This window comes from Typopeltis vanoorti, chromosome 19 (assembly GCF_054136105.1).
Source record: "Typopeltis vanoorti isolate ZY-2024b chromosome 19, IOZ_Tvanoo_1.0, whole genome shotgun sequence".
In the NCBI taxonomy this organism is placed as follows: domain Eukaryota; kingdom Metazoa; phylum Arthropoda; class Arachnida; order Uropygi; family Thelyphonidae; genus Typopeltis; species Typopeltis vanoorti.
Window position 1 is genome coordinate 26,869,808 of NC_143567.1, and position 17,972 is coordinate 26,887,779.

General features: G+C 35.5%; 1 protein-coding gene across 6 annotated transcripts in view; it reads right to left on the reverse strand.

Moving 5' to 3' along the window:
• Positions 1-17,972, reverse strand: part of LOC150095932 (phosphatidylinositol-binding clathrin assembly protein LAP-like) — a 366,280-nt gene that overhangs the window by 238,325 nt on the left and 109,983 nt on the right. For all 6 annotated transcript variants that reach the window (XM_090409273.1, XM_090409270.1, XM_090409272.1 and 3 more), the window contains exon 2: positions 8,947-9,089. In XM_090409273.1, the coding sequence (XP_090265399.1) occupies positions 8,947-9,089 (143 nt within the window). The remainder of the gene's footprint in view (positions 1-8,946; positions 9,090-17,972) is intronic.

The following is a 17,972-nucleotide window of genomic DNA, read 5'->3' on the forward strand; positions in this document are numbered from 1 at the left end:
TTTAGTTTTGGACAGAGATAGAAGTCAGAGGGAGAAAAATCTGGGGAAAAGGGTGGATGTTTCAACAATTCACAGTGCAGATCAGTGGCACACCTGGGTGGGTTAGGAGCCCTCTCCTGAAAGAAAAAAACACTAGAAAATTTTCCAAAAATCTTTTCCTAATTAAAATTCCTTTTTTTTTTTTTTTTTATGTTGTGTCGTGTCTTCTATTTCTATACTACTTATGAATTGGCGGTCACATAAGGTGGGAATACCCTATAGCTCTTGGGAATCATGGCTGCTCTGAACGCAAAGCAAATGAGGCAATGCTCGGGCAGACTGAGCGCTACTTCATTTGCCCAAGCAACTCAGGCCCTCCCCTTAAGATTAAATCTTGAGGGTGCCACTGGTGCAGATCCCTTAAGTTTCCCATTGCCAAAACACCTTTGTGGGCAGGTGCATTGTCCTGGTGAAAGATGATTTTTTTCTTCTGCAAACCGAGTCTTTTTTTCACAAATTTTTCATTGGTTTTTCACTGAAGAACCGACTTCTGTCCACTGTTTTGACTGCTGTTTGGATTCTGGTATGTAATGGTGAATCCAAATCTCATCCATAGTAATAAATCTATGCACAAAATCAGTTTTATTCTTGTTAAAAACGCTCCAAACACTGTTCAGAGATTTTCATGCAAGTGCATTTTTGATCTGCTGTGAGCAAGCATGGCACCCATCTTGAGCAAAGCTTTTTCATTTGCAATTCTTCATGCAAACTATATCTTACACGTTCTTTTGAAATGCCTATATTCTTAGCAGTTTCACGTATTTTAACTAGACGGTCATCCAACACCATATTGTGCACTCGATCAATGATTTCTGGTGTTGTTATACTTTTTGGATGTCCTTCACATGGATCATCTTCAAGGCTGGTACAGCCACGTTTAAGGTTGGTACGGCCTTGGCAGCCCATTTCTTAATTGTTGAAAATGGAGAAGAGTGCCCATAAACTTTTATCAACTTCAAATGAATTTCTTTTGGTGTTAAACCTTCTTTTACAAAGAATTTTATAACTGCATGATCGATACTCAATTTTATCCATTTCAAGAGATACAGAGAACACTTTTGCTTCAGACAGCTGTATATAAAACAAACTACTTGATAGAATGACTTGCAATTTTACATGGATGCTTATGACAGATGAACCAAACTTAGGGGGGAAAAAATCGTGCCAATAATGTTGCTATCTATGGTTGAGGCAGAGAACTTTTCAGACCACCCTCTTATTTTTTTGAAGAGTTTGCAAAAGAGTTGGTGATGCCTTTGTCCTGGTTATTTAATGAAAGTCTTGCAGTGGGGAAGGTTACTAAGGATTAGAAAGAAGGCAAGAAAATACCTCTCCACAAGTACGGTTTGAAAACAGAAGTTTCCAGTTACAGAACTCTCTGTATACCAGCAGTTGTGATTAGTGTTGGAAAAATTGGTTAGAAATAGAATACAGGATTGGGATGATTGACATAAGATTCTCTATGGTCATCATGGGTTTGTGAAGAGCAGGTCTTGTTTTAGCATTCTGCTTATGTTTTATGATAAGGTGATGAATGTGCTGGATAAGGGAGAATCATATACAGTGATATTCTTGGACTTTGCAAAAGCATTTGATAGATTGCCACATAAGTTGGTGTAAAGCTGCAGAGGATAGGAATAGATAGTATACTGGTTTAATGGATTAGAGATTGGGTCTTTAACACGTTCATTGCCAAGCTGAAAATTGGAATTTCATGTGGTGGCCAAATTTTTTTTACTTGATAGCAACGTCCAAGTGATAATGCATGAGCAGCCGTTCGGTGAGAACTCGCATCACACGATATCGCGTGATTGCCAATGAACGTGTTAAACAATACCACAAGTTATGTATGATGACGCAGCATCTCAGAAAACGAAGGCAACCAGTGGCATGCCTCAGGGTGAGCCCCTACTGTTTAACTTATTTGTTAATGATATTTCACGTGGATTGACTGGGAATCTTCAAATGTTTGCTGATGATTTAAAGTTAGGTAGAATTATCAGTAGTGCTGAGATGAATTCTCTACAGGAAGATTTGAGCAGACTTTTAGCTTGGACAAATGAGTGAGGTTATAGTTTTAATATTAATAAATGCAGAGTGTTACACTTTGGGATATGTACTGCATTGTGGAGCTGTACTTCAGGAACTGAATGAGATTCAGAATCTTGGAGTAATGGTAAACAGCAGACTGAAGTTCCAAGGCCACGTCACACATGTTGCAAAGACTGCACATTGTATTGCTGCTATGGTAAAAAGTACATTGACATGTAGGGATAAGGAGGTGGTAGTGACTCTATATAAGGTATTGGACTCTATAGACCACATATTGACTATTGTGCTCAGATTTGGTCACCTAGTTTTCATTGTGATTTAGGAGCACTAGAGGGTTCAAAGACAAATAACAAAAGCGATATTAAGACTCAGGAGTGTTGGTTATGAAGAGCGTGTTTGAGAGAATGTAGATTACAGAGGTTGGTAGAGAAGAGAAGATGAGATATGATAGAGACCATCAGTTTAAGTTAAGGGATTTCATCAGATTAATAAAGAAGAAATTATAAAAAGAGTGGATATTAAGATGGGAAGAATGAGAGGTCATCCCTGGAAGTTGTATAAAGATGTGATGAAGAAAGGTGCGAGGAGTATTTTTTTACGTGGAGAATTGCAAGTGGAATGCACTGCTTGAGTACATTGTGAGTGTAGATAGTGTAAATAACTACACTATGATTATGATAGACATGTTGCTGGTTGAGTAGGCCTTCCATGATGAGTCTGTTGACACCATGCAGGTTACCAAATGGTGGTGGTAATGTATATTATATACTAACAAAAACATTTCAAGTAACAATCTAAAAATATTTCTTGGAATTTTTTTTTAATTTCCAAAAGTTGATAAAATTGGAGCTGTCCTCTTCTTGATGCAGAGTCTTCAATATGAATTAACAATTTTAGGACTGTCGCTGTCAGTCAACAGGATTGTTAAATATTATTGCAGAGGAATCCCCATGAAATCCTAAGACTCATTGTGGGAACCCTAACTATCAACACAATATCTATCATACCTTTCCTTGAAACTATTAACAGACAAAGCACTTACAACTGACTCAGGCAACCCTTTCCATTCCCTTCAAATCACCACTCTCCAAGGAAAAAAAAAAATCTAGTCTTCGCACCCTTGCTAACCACACTTTTACAAACTTCCAGATCCCCTGCATCAACCCTATAAAATCCTTTAGGTAACTTATATTTTTCTATAATATCTCCTGTATCCTGTGTATTAATCAACTTTTGCAATCCACAAACCTTTAATCTATCCTCACAGGGGCATTCCACAGACCACTCACCATCTTGGTGACTTGCCTCTGGATCCTCTATATCACTTCCTCATCCCAAAGAAACCCAGGTGAATAGACCTGAGCACAGTAATCCAGATGTGGTTATATCAAGACTTAAGAAAAAGAAAGATAACTTCCTTATCACTGCTTGTTAATGTGTTCTTAAATAACTAAGTAATCTGTGAGCCACCCTGACTATTTTAGCAATATGCTCTCTAAGCTTCAACTCCTTTACTACTACTACACCCAAATCCCTGGCTTCCTAGAGTACAGTCCCCTCAATGTGGTACACAGCTTGTATTCTTTGTATCCCAAAATGTGTAACTTTACACTTTTTCACATTAAATAGACATCCATTAAGTTTTGTCCATACTGTCAGCCTATTCAAGTTATCCTGCAAGTTTCCTACCTTACCTAACTTTGCATTAATCAGCAACAACTGAATATCTTCCTTAAATTATTTTCTATATCATTTATGTACAAATTAAAACAGCATTGGTCCAAGTACAGAGTCCTGTGCATGTCATGAGTCCTGCCTTCTGGATTCTGCTCCTCCATATACTATTTTTTGGTATCTGTCCATCAGCCACTTTATCCATATCACCAGTTTCATATCCATCTCCATTTGTTGCAGTTTACATAATAGTTCTGTGGTATCCTGTCAAATGTCTTTGCAAAATCCAGCAGTATCATTATGTAACCATTCCCTTTATCCAATTAGGCTGTCACCCCCTATTATAAAAAGTTAATTACTAAAGCATGACTGCCCCTCAGAGTATCATATTCTTATCCACCCATCCCTCAATTCTCTTTTTGATAAACTTTTCCAGCACTTTTACAACCATTCCTGAAATACTGATTAGTCTATAATTTGCTACCACAGATGCAGATCCTCCTTTATGCAAAGGAATTATTTTGCCCTCCTTCCGCTCTCTTGAAACTTTGTTTAATTAAGTCTCAGCTCTAGCAGTTGAGTCAAAGCCATTGCCAGTTCCCCTGCACATTCTCTTAAAATGTGAGTTGATATACCATCCAATTCAAGAATTGTATTTGCATTCAGATTCTGAAATATCCTAAGTACCTCCACAATTCATCAACCTCTATTCTCATATCAGTCCACCTCTGCCATAACAACAGTATCTTTACTTGGATGATATACCCTTGCAAAATGGTCACTCAAGTAGCTCAACAATTCTGTCTGCCTCTGTTACCTCTCTACAATCTGCACTTATTGAAGTTATCCTTCCATAGTCATTCTTCCTCTTACTTGCTACAAAAAACACTTTAGGATTTCCTTTTGCCTGTTTGGCTAATTTCTTAATTTGATTTTGCCTTCCTTACCATGCTGGTCACCAGTCTGATCCTTGTACTGTTCATGAGTTAGCTGGTCACCTTTCTCTTTACATGTCCTCCACAGCATTTTCTTTTTTTTTGCAACTCATGCTTAATGATACTACTCATCCATCTAACCCTGACCTTGGATATACAGTGCAATACTGCTTCCTCCAGATATCCCATGACTATCTCCCCCATGAACTGATCATCTTTCCCTTGCAGATATTTATATTATGGTACTGCTTCAAACTGCCTCTTAAGTATCATAATCACCTGCCTTAGTTCCACATATGCCCCCTTCTGAACTGAAATTTCTATATATTTTGCTACCTCGTACCCCGAGTCCCCTCCATCATACTCTGCTTCAAGTAATCATCTCTCAGCAAGTATATAAATTCCATTTCCTTCCTGCCATGTGATCTTTCCTCCTTCCTATTTATGTCTCTGAAGTTTAAATCCCCATAATAATTACTCGACTACTCATTGTACAAACCTGCTGGTGCATGTCTTCCACATCATTCCTGGCCTATAGCAGAAACCAATTTTATATTTTGTCCTATTTTCCTCGATCTCACACCAAATTGACTCAAAAGAACTGCTATCTGCACTAAATCCTAATCTTGTTGACTGCAATTCATCTGCTACCCCATCCCCTGTCCTCTCTACTCTATCCTCCCTGAAAATACTAAATCCATCACATTCTATCCCTGTAACTGTCATCTGCTCTTAGCCAAGTCTCACTAATGTCTATAACTTTTGGCAAGGTTCTACTAATCAATGCCAAAAACTTCAATGCCTGATGCTTCTAGCATTAATATATAGAAACTGTAGGTATCCCTTAGGCTCCCAACCACCTTTTCATTCTGAATTGACTACCCCATTTGATATTGTTGCCTGAGAGACTAGGTTCCACATTTTTTGTTCATTCACTTCATGGGTACCCCCCCCCCACACACACAAGTGTGTGTGTGCGTTATTATCCACGCTAATTGCTAAAATTTCCTGATTTTTGCACTTCCACACTCATTGAATAAAGCTCTCTCCAGAGACCTAACTCAGAATCCAATTAAGTGCAGTCCATCAGCATTGTATAAATCATTCCATCTGTTAAACTCAGCCCATAGGTCCACAAACTCTATATCATTCCTTCTGCACAACCTGTGTATTGATTCATTAGACAGCAGATTCACAAAACTTCACTGTCATTCTTCTTCTTTGTTTCTTCCATCAACTCTGACATCCTCCCTCATACAATATTTCTCACTTCTCACATTATTGGTTCCAGCCAAAACAAGCATTCTTTCACCTTCCCTTTCTACATTCTGACTGCATTACTAATATAATAACTGATTAATATAACAATGAAAATATTAAGTTATTAATACTATTACTAATTGTAATAATGTCACCAGTTTTCTGCCTTCTCCCTGAAAGAAGCTCATGACATTGAGTGAAATATGTAGGAGTAATAAATTAAATTTAGTTCTCTTACATATGTGAAGCCATTATTAAAAAAAAAATAATAAGTTAATAATTTCAGAATAAAAACACATCTCAAATCTAGATTGAGCCAACCCACATGAGATTCAAGTTGGATATGGCTCTGGTGTTCTGAAATCTCATGTACATGAACTTGAACACTAGGTAGCAATAATGGACAAGGTAATAGCGGGCAAATAGGTTTGAACACTACAATGAGTTGGAATTTCCTTCGAATTTTTGCTAAACATTCAGAAATGCTTCTAAGTATGGAATAGGAACTTATGCATTTTTTTCCTCCCACTTTGAGGACTAAGAGAGAAAATGTCATTAATTTTCATGTAATATTTGGGTTATGAACAGTTAAAAGAGCTGCCTTCTTGATAATTTCATGAATGAGAATTGAGCAGATTTTATTAGCAAAGATTTAAGATTCTATATTTCTGAATAAAGTGATACACAGATGAGTAATGTATTCAAGCATCCTGTGACATTCTGCAGCAGAGAATCAAGATAGGGGGCCATCAATTTCACATATAAATGAAGACATCCAAAGATTATGTTTCTCCTGACATTAAGTAAATTTATTCTAGGATGCAATTCTAGGATCCACTCTACAGATAATATATCATTATCTATGCAGAGTGGAGCCAGAGATGTTATGATTAAAATTTAAGTTGTCCTCTTCTTAGCAATTGTCCAAATACAAGAATAACAGGGAACCATTTCTTTCATTTGTTTGCAAAGTTTCTTTCCCAAGAAAATATCCACAGATTATAATAAATTTGAATAATTCTATATCCTGAAAATTCCTTGGGTAAAATTAATGTTTCAGAATGGGATACAATATAAAAGCTAACTAAAATATCAGATGATTCAACTTCAATAAATGAGATTGTGGATTTTTTTTTTTTTTAATAGAGGAAACAATGATCAGTTAATACTCAGATGGACAAAAATTTAGAAATACTATAGGTTAGACTGTCTACAGAATTCAGAAAGATAACGTTATGCAGCTGTGATACAGTAGACCTCGCTTCTCAATTTAGATTTAATACAAATGAGTTCGTAGTTGCTTCAACTCTTGAAGGTGACATTATCTAATAATTTATCTGGCTTTTAGTTGGATCTACTAATCACAGCATAAGTATTTAAACTTATGTCATACAGAAGTAAATTCATTTTTCAATCTTATGCTTTATAGAATCCAAAATCAATGATCTTACTTATGCCAGATTTGTGATCATTACCATCAAATTCCTGACATGTACCCCAAGGGGTGTACAGGATATGATAGTACTACATAAAAACCTTGCATCATTACTAACTTCCTATCGACAATTCTCCTCCAAATCAATCTGTTACCTGTCGAGACTCCAACATTATCAGATCTTAAAGGGGTACTTAAGGGTCAAAGCTGTATAACTGAGAGGAGACCTCCACATAGCCTTTAAAAGTAATGCAGAGAACCGACCATGGCTTCTGACCTAATGTCCAATACTCACCTTCTCGTGGTGTACCTTGTTAGGTATCTACCTGGATACTGAACAAATGAGGATGGACTGGCAATTTGGGATTTAGCTGACCAAATTGTATTCTCATTGGCTTAAACCACAATATAAATATAAAACGATGGTACAACATGACAGATTTGCGATGATATATTTTATTATTTTTTTATACATGACAATTTTTAATTCCATACTAGCACTATTTGCAATTCAGGCAGTCTGGAACCAGAGATAAATTTAGTGACTTCAAAGCAATGTTTGTTTCACTGTCTCCTATAAAGAGGAGAAAAGTCTTTTTTTTTTTTTATATATACATATCATGTAAAAAGTCTAAATGAGGAACCTGTTTTAGATAAAAATATTTTCTACAGCTTCAAAAGGTAACAAGAAGATCATTTGTTAATGGCTGATTAGACAGATTAGTCCCCTATATGGATGTTTTCTAGCAATATTGCCAAGATGGTTTCATAGTTATATATTTATTTACAGTTGAGTTGAAATAAATTGTTGCTATAGACCTGGTAATGTGAAGAGTAGTGTTTTGGAATGAAACAAAATTTTACATTTTACACATGAGACCGAATCTTGGAATACAAAAATGCTAGAAACCATTACCTAAAACCAATAATTGATACAATTATTTTGAACAGTTTCCTCATTTCTGTGGAAAATTAAATAATGAATGCATTTGTTTGGGTTGGTTTCACTTCCTACCAATAAAAAGTGAATGTACTGAATTTTTACACTAAATAAGTATAATGTTTGTGTATTATTTCTTTGATTTAGGAACTATATTTTATATTCTTATGTCTACTAAAGAAAACATCTCTTAATTCTTTCCTGCTGCTGTCTTTTGAAATAGTGTTTTCTTCTATGAATTTCCTAAATATTACTTTCAACAGGTCTTCATATTGAAATGTTAAGTTTCTTTCAATATTCTTCCTATCCACAGTACTAATGTATTATAGGTTGAATAACTTCATATGAGAATATTAAAAAAAAATCTGTTTATAATATAAACCTTTATTTGAATTTTGGTAAGTCAAAATAGTCCACTTCAATGTAAAGAGATTATATAAAACACTATTTGAAGTGAGAGTTTATAGCTAAGTATTTAATTCAATGAAACATTTAAATGCTACTGCAAGTAAAATAGTATTGCAAGTAAGAATTCCATAAAAAATAGCTATATCTTAAACTGGTTATAACATTATCTTAAAAAAAGATTACACTATGAATATGCATATTACCTCATTGCCATAACACATTAAGTGATGCACTGTAATGAGGGCTTTGTAAACCACTACCCAACTAGTTTGCTGTGTACGTTCAATGAGTAGGTTTGCAAGTTGAGGTATAGACACATTTGGTTCATTAGTACAATGAAGTAGATCTGCAAAATAAAATGATTCTGCAGTTACAGTAAATTTTTAAACTTCAGTATCACTTCAAAATATACAACAAAAATTCATAGTTGTATGATATGATTTTGATATAAAAACACAACTTTGAAATTTTGATCACTGTTATCAATGCTGCTCAATTCATTTGAATCAGGCAATGCTCTAAAAACAGTGTTTATGAAATTAATTCATCCATGCAATGGTGAAACATTTGCTAGCACATCAAATTGCAAAATCCAATGAGTTAGAAAGCTATGCAAATAAAAACCTACAAACCATTTTACTCAGAAAGAAATGAAAAACAGAAAATTAAAGTTGATATTTAACATGTTATTTTGTACATCTGAAAAGAGATTTTATGCAGAGAGCCACAACTATAAATACAGCCCAACATGGAAGTAGAAAAACAATGATTTGCATAAACTTACATTGTCATAGGCCTTTTACATCGGATCCTACCGGGAGTCAATTGAATAGACTTAATTCTCTTATAGATAATGTATCGACTTGGAATGAAGATCAAAAGAAAAAACTTAGAACCTTCTTCAGTCATCCACCTAGATTGTATGGTCTTCCGAAAGTTCATAAACCAGGCATTCCATTAAGGCCAATTGCAGATTGTATAGGTTGTTCCTATCAAATTTACTCACTTCCTCAACCAGAAGAACTGATACTTATATAAAAAAATACTTGAGATTTCAAAAATAAAATTTCAGATCTTCATTTGGATATTTCTGATATCATGATCAGTTTAGATATTGTTTCTTTATTTACAAATGTTCCTTTATCTGAAAGTATTGAATTACTGCAACAGAAATTTCCTTCAGACATTGTAAAAATATTTGATTTTGTAATACATTCTAGCTATTTTTCCTTTAAAAATAAGTTGTATCAACAAACTGAAGGAACAGCAATGGGCAATCCTGCTATCTCCAACTTTTTTTATGGAACATTTTGAACGTATCTTTGACAATATTTCTCCCAGACCTACTCATTGGTTCACATATGGTGATGACATTTTTGCTATTTGGAATGGCTCTTCTGATGAACTTCAACAGTTTTTCACTAAGTTAAATGCACTTCATCCAAGAATCCAGTTTACCCTCGAAATAGAATCAAACAAGCAGTTAGCCTTTTTAGATCTCCTAATTCTTCGCCAACCAGATGGTAACCTACATTTCTCAGTCTATAGAAAGACTCATACTGGCCATTGTATCCATGCTGAATTTCATCACCATCCCAGTCAAAAGGCAGGAACTATTAAAACACTGATTCATTGGGCCAACTCATTTTGTTCTTCAGACGATCTCTTACAGAAAGAACTGCAATATATTACTTCTTCCTTTCTATCTAATGGATAAAAAAATTCCTTCCTCAAAAGAGCTTTGAGTAGTTTTAATATGTCTTCCTCTTCAAGTACAGAAGAAATAACGTGCATTCCTATCCCTTATGTACATGGCAGTAGTGAACGTATAGCAAAAGTTTTAAAACCACTGAATATTTTTGTTGCCTTTCGACTGGTCAGAAAAATCTCCACCTTTCTCACTTCTCCTAAGGACAAGCTTCCACATCTTAATTATCCAGGTGTCTACCAGATTCCTTGCTCTTGTGGATTATCTTATTTCGGACAAACAGGAAGATCTGCCTGTATTCGACTAGAAGAACACCAGTCTCATATTCAGTACCTTAAACCTGAATAGTCTGGATTTGCAGAACATGCCATCTTAACCAGACAGAGTTCATTGGAAAAAGACAAGAGTCCTTCACAAAAGTTGGTTTCTCATAGAACAGCTTTATAAAGAAACATGTGAAACTTTACTCCACTCTCCTAACTTAAACAGATCTGATGGTTTATGTCTATCCCCTTTATGAGAGATAGTACTTTACAAATGAGCTAATCTTTCCTAACTTTTTATTGTGTGTGTATATATATATATATATATATATATATATATACACAGGGTGTTCGGGATAAATTTGACATATTTATAATTAATTATATTTTTCTGTAAGTTACATGTATTAACACACACTTCTCTTCATTTAAAAGTTTGGACCCTTCTTCATTCATATACAAGATGTCAGAAAGGATGGATAGCTGGAACCCACCTGAATCATGGAAGAGAATAACTTGTATCATGATGATTTGTGCCCGCCATCAAAATAAGGATATTACGACTGCTGCCCAATGCTCCCTGAATACAGTAAAAACAACCAGGCATGAACTAGAGACTTGCAATGGTGACTACGAGGATGTAGCAAGAAGAAAGATCCCTAGCAGACGATCTGATTGCGTTCGTACAGCAGAATTCCTCGCAAATCTGCAGGAACAGGTGTTGAAGAACCCTGGCATTGGAATTCGGGCTTTGTTCGTGGAGTTGCTAACTGTAGTCAAGCCCTGGATAACAAGGGTAGCCAATGGTAGGCCGTATGTATGGCAGCAGGATTCGGCCCCTTGCCACACCTCTGGGAAAAGTCAAAAATGGTTGTCTGAAAATTTCTACGACTTCACCAGTCCAAATGTTTGGCCTCCAAACTCCCCAGACCTTAACCCCATGGATTATTTTGTATGGGGCGCAGTTGAAAAAGACACCAATCGCACTTCCAGTAATACAAAAGCCCAGTTAATGGATAAAATTAAAACAGTTTTTGCGGCCCTTCCCAGGGAGACTGTAGCATCAGCTTGTTCGAGGTTCCGAAGCAGAATTGAAGCTGTGATCGATGCTAATGGTGGTTATTTTGAGTAAATCTTGTTGATAGTATTGTAATTAACTCTGCCTGTAATGTTTTTTTGTCAATTCATTAAATTTAATAGATACAAAGAAGATTTTCTTTTTCCTTACGAAACTGTCAAATTTATCCCGAACACCCTGTATGTATGTATGTGTATATATATATATATATATATATTTTTTTTTTTTTTTTTTTGTTAGGAAATTTTATTGACTTTTAGTTATCTTAGGTGGCACTTTTTGGAATTGTCAGTTATTGTTTAATTTGAGTTTAACATGACATGAGCTTCACATGACACACAGGCGAAAATTATACTATTAAAAAAAATATTTTTATGCGAGATTTTCCGTCATTAATTTTGTATTTATATGTCTATTCATGGTATTCCCTTACTTCTTAACCTTAATGACAGACTTTCATGGCTATTAAAATGATTCCAGAAAGAAAATGCATCCATTTTTCCTCATATACAATTGATGTAGTGGAATCATTTTAATAACTAAGTGAATTTTATTCCATCTATACTATTATATCCTATATAGTGCTGACTTTGAACAGCATCAACTTTCGACTGTGTAGGTAAAACACACGAGTTAAAACAAAAAGTGCACTAGCTACTAAGAAAAGATGTCAGATGTCTCCTGAAGTGTTGATGCTAACTCAAAGTGGACTATGTTCTGCAAATTTCAAACATTAACCTTGTTAATAAACCAATCGTGCATATGTATCAGGCAGGCTACATCTATGAGAGTGGTCTGAAAAGTACTCTGCCTACAAATAAAAAAAATGAATTTATAATTTCAAAATTATTTTTATTTTTCAACAATCTCCCTTGAGACTAACACTCATTCCAGTGATGCTCCAGCACCATTATCCCATCCCTGTAGTGGTTCTCAGTAAGATACCCCTCTACAGCTGCAATTACCTTCTTGATTCTAAAAAAAATGCTGACCAGCGAGGAAGGGTTTTAGTTTTGGGAAGAGATAGAAGTCAGGAGGGAGCCAAATCTGGGGAATAGGGTGGATGTTCCAACAATTCATAGTGCAGATCCCTTAATTTTCCCATTGCCAAAACACCTTTGTGGGCAGGTGTATTGTCCTGATGAAAGACGATTTTTTTCTTCTGCAAACCAGGTCTTCTCTCACGAATTTTTTCGTCTAGTCTGGTTAAAAGATCAGAATAATATTCCCTGGTTATTGTTTTACCCTTTTCAAGATAATTAATAAACAAAATGCATTTGGCATCCCAAAACACTGATGCCATAACCTTTCCTGTTGATGAAACCAACTTTCTCTTCTTTGGCATTGAACAACCAGCTTCTGTTCACTGTTTTGATTGTTTGGATTCTGGTGTGTAATGGTGAAGCCAAGTCTCATCCATAGTAATAAATCGATGCACAAAATCAGTTTTGTTCTTAAGAAGCTCCAAGCACTGTTGAGAGATTTTCATGCAAGTGCGTTTTTGATCTGCTGTGAGCAAGCACGGTACCCATCTTGTGCAAAGCTTTTTCATTTGCAATTCTTCATGCAAAATATATCTTACATGTTCTTTTGAAAGGCCTATATTCTCAGCAATTTCACATACTTTGACTCGACAGTCATCCAACACCATATCGTGCACTTGATCAATGATTTCTGGTGTTGTTACACTTTTTGGATGTTCTTCACGTGGATCATCTTCAAGGCTGGTACGGCCATGTTTAAACTCAAAAGCCCATTTCTTAATTGTCAAAAACGAAGAAGAGTGCCCATAAACTTTTATGATTTTCGAATGAATTTCTTTTGACGTCAAACCTTCTTTTACAAAGAATTTTATAACCACATGATCGATACTCAATTTTATCCATTTCAAGAGATATAGACAATACTTTTATTTCAGACAGCTGTATAAAATAAACTACTTGATAGAATGACTTGCAATTATGACAGATGTACCAAGTTAGAAAAAAAAAAACTTGCCAATAGTGTTGCCATCTATGGTCAAGGCCGAGAACTTTTCAGATCACCCTCGTAGGTTGATCCACTGATTGTGCTGTTAAAAATAATCCATTTTTCATTACAAGCAACAATTCATTAATGAAATTTCTACTCCTTTAGAACTATGGACAACACTGACAGCTTCTGCTGACCTTGTCTAACTGGTTCAAATAACTGTGTTCAGACACATGTGGCTAGATCAACTAACAACCTGATGTAGCATCTCTGGATTGGTCATTCAAAACAAGGATGGTCCCTTTTAAAATGTCATTAACCTGTAATTCAGTCAAATGCATTATAGTGGAAATTTTTGAATTAGTTAATTTTGGCCACTTAGACATCAATGTCATAAGAACAAGCTAATTCCATACAAAGCAAATAAATCCATGATAAAAATATAGCTATTATAGATAAAATATAGATAAATATAGATAAAAACCACATGAAGAATATAAAAGACAGGAAAACTGATAAAACTTTTTGTAGAATTTTTGCCTAAGTTCATAGGCATCTTCAGCACAGAGACTTAGGCAAATATTCTACAAACAAGTTTTAACATGAGTTTTCCTCTGTTTTTATAGTGTTAATTATGCCAACTTGCAGTGTTCCAATATTGAAACAAATCATAAGACATTTAGGGAAGTTCTCACTTTAGTATAGTTTTGCTCTTAATGAGAACAATATACAGTGTCTGATTACAATTAATTAGAACCGAAAAGAATGAGGCAATGAGAACTATTTTTTTCCCTTATTATATATAAAAAATTGTTGCTCGACAGTCAACTACATCAAAACTTCCCAGGAGCCAAAATAAAGGATGTTACAAAGATGAAAGAGAAGATAATGCTTGCTAGAACTAATAATTTAAATGGCAATAAATATAGTATGAGGTTTGATAGAAAGAGTGAGAAATAAAAGTAAATAATTAGTTCATTACCGAGATACAATAATAAGTTAAGGGGAGTTATAGCAAATAAATTAAAGCACAGGCTATGTAGAAAAAATGGATGCAAGTTTTTTGGATGTGTGGAATGAGTCTGATGGTAGAAAATACTTGTATAAAAAGGGATGGCCTGCATTTAAATGCATCTAGCATCCATCCAGCACCTAGAGAAGTTATTGATTGATGAGATCGAATACAGAGTCAGGGAATCTAGACTTTGGTAAGAATGCCGAGGATGTGCAAGTTCAGCTAATTAATGCAGATAATGAACATGGTTATGAATATGCTAAAGGATTGACTATGCTTTAGCTTTGGAAATTCTGGGGAGAGAAGAGAAACTTGCCTAACTGAACCAAGCAGCCTGTGATAAGAAAAAGCAAGAAGGTTATTTTATATTTACAGCCAAAAGAAAGTCAGGCTGAATGCCTGAGTATTATGTCAATTTTGTGCATTCTTATGGCTGTTTTGTTATGCAGGATGAAAAACCTGCCACTTTTGTATGAGACTGGAGGTAACTTATGCCTATATACATACTAGAAGCATTAGAAACAAAATGGTTGAGTTTTGTTGCTTTGGTGAATATGTTGTTGGCCTAAAATTATGAGCATTAGTAAAACCTGGCTCAGGTGGATATGGTAATTAAAATCTAGCATAATGGCTATAGTGTGTTTAGGAATGACCTGGGGGGTACTCCTAATGATTTGTGTCCAGTTAGGATAGAAACTCAAGGCAATAATGTCCCATATAGCAGCGAGTTTGAGGCCATGTGGTGTGAAGTGGAGACCAACAGGATGAAATATATGGTGGGAGCATTACTATAGACATGACAGTTCATTTGCAAGAGATGAAAAAAATGAATCCCCAAATTACCTTGATGGCGTGGAACCAGTAGTTATGATGGGTGACAAATTATCCAAATACTGATTCAGTAGCAGAGAAAAGTCATAAGAATGAAAGAGAATTTGGATTATTGCAAGACAACTTTCTCAAGCAGCATGTGAAAGAAGCAACTCAAGGATGAAGTGTTAGACTGGATCATAGCATCAGAAGGTGTCTCAGTTAAGGATGTGATTTTTGCCACCAGTTGGTGACAATGATCATAATGTACTGACCTGAGAAGCAGCTAACTAAATGGATGTTCCAATCAGGACAGGTTACAAGCTGAACTACAAATCTATTAAATTATAACCAACTCAGGAGAACACAATCTTTGTGTTCTCCTGAGTTGGTTATATCACTAACTGAATGGGAAAGATATCAATAGTACTTTGAAAAGATGTTTAAATAATGCAGTATCTGCATATGTCCCTATAATTCAAAGCACAAATAGGATAGGAGCAAAATCAATGTATAATCTTATTAAGCAAGAGATCCATAAGTGTGGAAAGAATATTGTGAGAATAAGAGTGAGAGGTGTTATGAAATGAGTCAAGGAAAGAAAAAGTTACGAGTATTGTATAGAAAGCTAAGTTGGAGTATGAAAAGAAATTTGGCTGCACAGGTAAAGTTAGTAGAAAATTTTATTTTGCCGCTGCAAGTAAAAGAAGGAATGAATGCAGAAGAATAACTTCACTGAATGCACACAGTACTCTTATGTCAGAAAAATGCAATAGCTCAAATAATCTTCAAGATCTAGCACTAGGTGTATGGGACAGTGTAGAGTAGCGTTTCTCAACCTTTTTACACTTGCGGACCAGGGAAAATAGGAGAAATATTTCGCAGACCAGCTGAAGCGTTATTTCTGAAAGACAAAGAAATTTTTGGAGGACCACCAGGAAATTTCCGCAGACCGGTGCCAGTCCAAAGACCACAGGTTGAAGAACACTGGTGTAGAGTGCTACCACTACATTGAATAAAGAGATAAAGGTGCATGAGAAAGAGGTTCTAGGGCTCTGCATAACCTTGATAAGATTTTGGCAGCAGAGACAGAGAGGAATAGCAGTATGTCTGCTAAAGGAATGTTCAGCCAAACTGACTAGGCCCTTGGCCTATTTGCATAACCTGAATCTCAGCTCAGGAAAGATATCACAGAAATAGAAAGAATGTATGATAGTTCTATTGCACAAGGATGGTGCAAAAACAAACAATGTTCTAACTACTGACCTATCAGTATCTTCAAAGTGATTGTGAAGATTTTAGAGAATTTGGTAAGCTCACATACAGAAATGGGTGGACAAACAAGCTATAGTTCACAAGGAAAAGTATGGGTTTACTAATCATAGGGCACATCCAAGCAATATGCTTATATTTTATAATAATGTTACAGTTACTGATAGTTGGATAAAGAGAATGGATATGCTATAATACTGTTAGACTCGGCTAAGGCATTTGACAGGATACAACATTAAAGGCAGTTGCACAAAGGTGACAAATATCTTGGACAAGGGAGATGCATATACAGTGATATACTTAGATTTTGCAAAAACTTTTGATAGGCTGCCACATGACAAGTGATTAAATAAACTGAAACAGATGGGATTGGATAACAGACTAATAAATTGGATCTGTAACTGGCTGTGAAATAAGTATCAGAAAGTTGTATAAAGGGGTGCAGTATTCCAAAAGAGGAAAATTACTATTGGGGTGCCACAGGTGTCTTCTGTATTGGGGCCCATTGTTGATCAATTTGTATATTAATAATATTGGGATGAGTTTAACTGGTGGTATGCAAATTATGCAAAATTGGGAGGAGCAATGCAAAGTCAAACAGATGTTATGGCCATTACAGGAGAACCTGAAATTGTATGAATGAGCAATAAGTGGAACTGTCAGTTCAATGTTGCAAAGTGTAAGATAATTTGGTAAGCAAAAATGAGACGCAAAGTATACACTTGGTGGGAAAGCTTTAAGATGTGGAAGGAGGCAGGAGATGAGATTCTGGAGTGGTGGTGGTGAACAAGGACAATGTGGCCAAAGATGTACTTCAGCCACATTGCACAAGTTATGAAGTCTTCACATCAGATAATGGCAATGATGCAGAGGACTTTAAGGTTATGATTCTATTGTATAAAACCTTGATAAAGCCTCATATGGATTATTGTGCACAGATTTTGCAACTGAGTTTTCATGGTGAAAAGGATATGCTAGAAAGAGTCCAGAGAAGATTCACAAAAGGTGGTGATCTTGGGAATGTGAAAACAGACTGAAAGAATGTAAATTGCAATGACTCATGAATAGGAAGAGGGGGTGAGGGGTGGAATACAACTGAGATATAAGTCAGT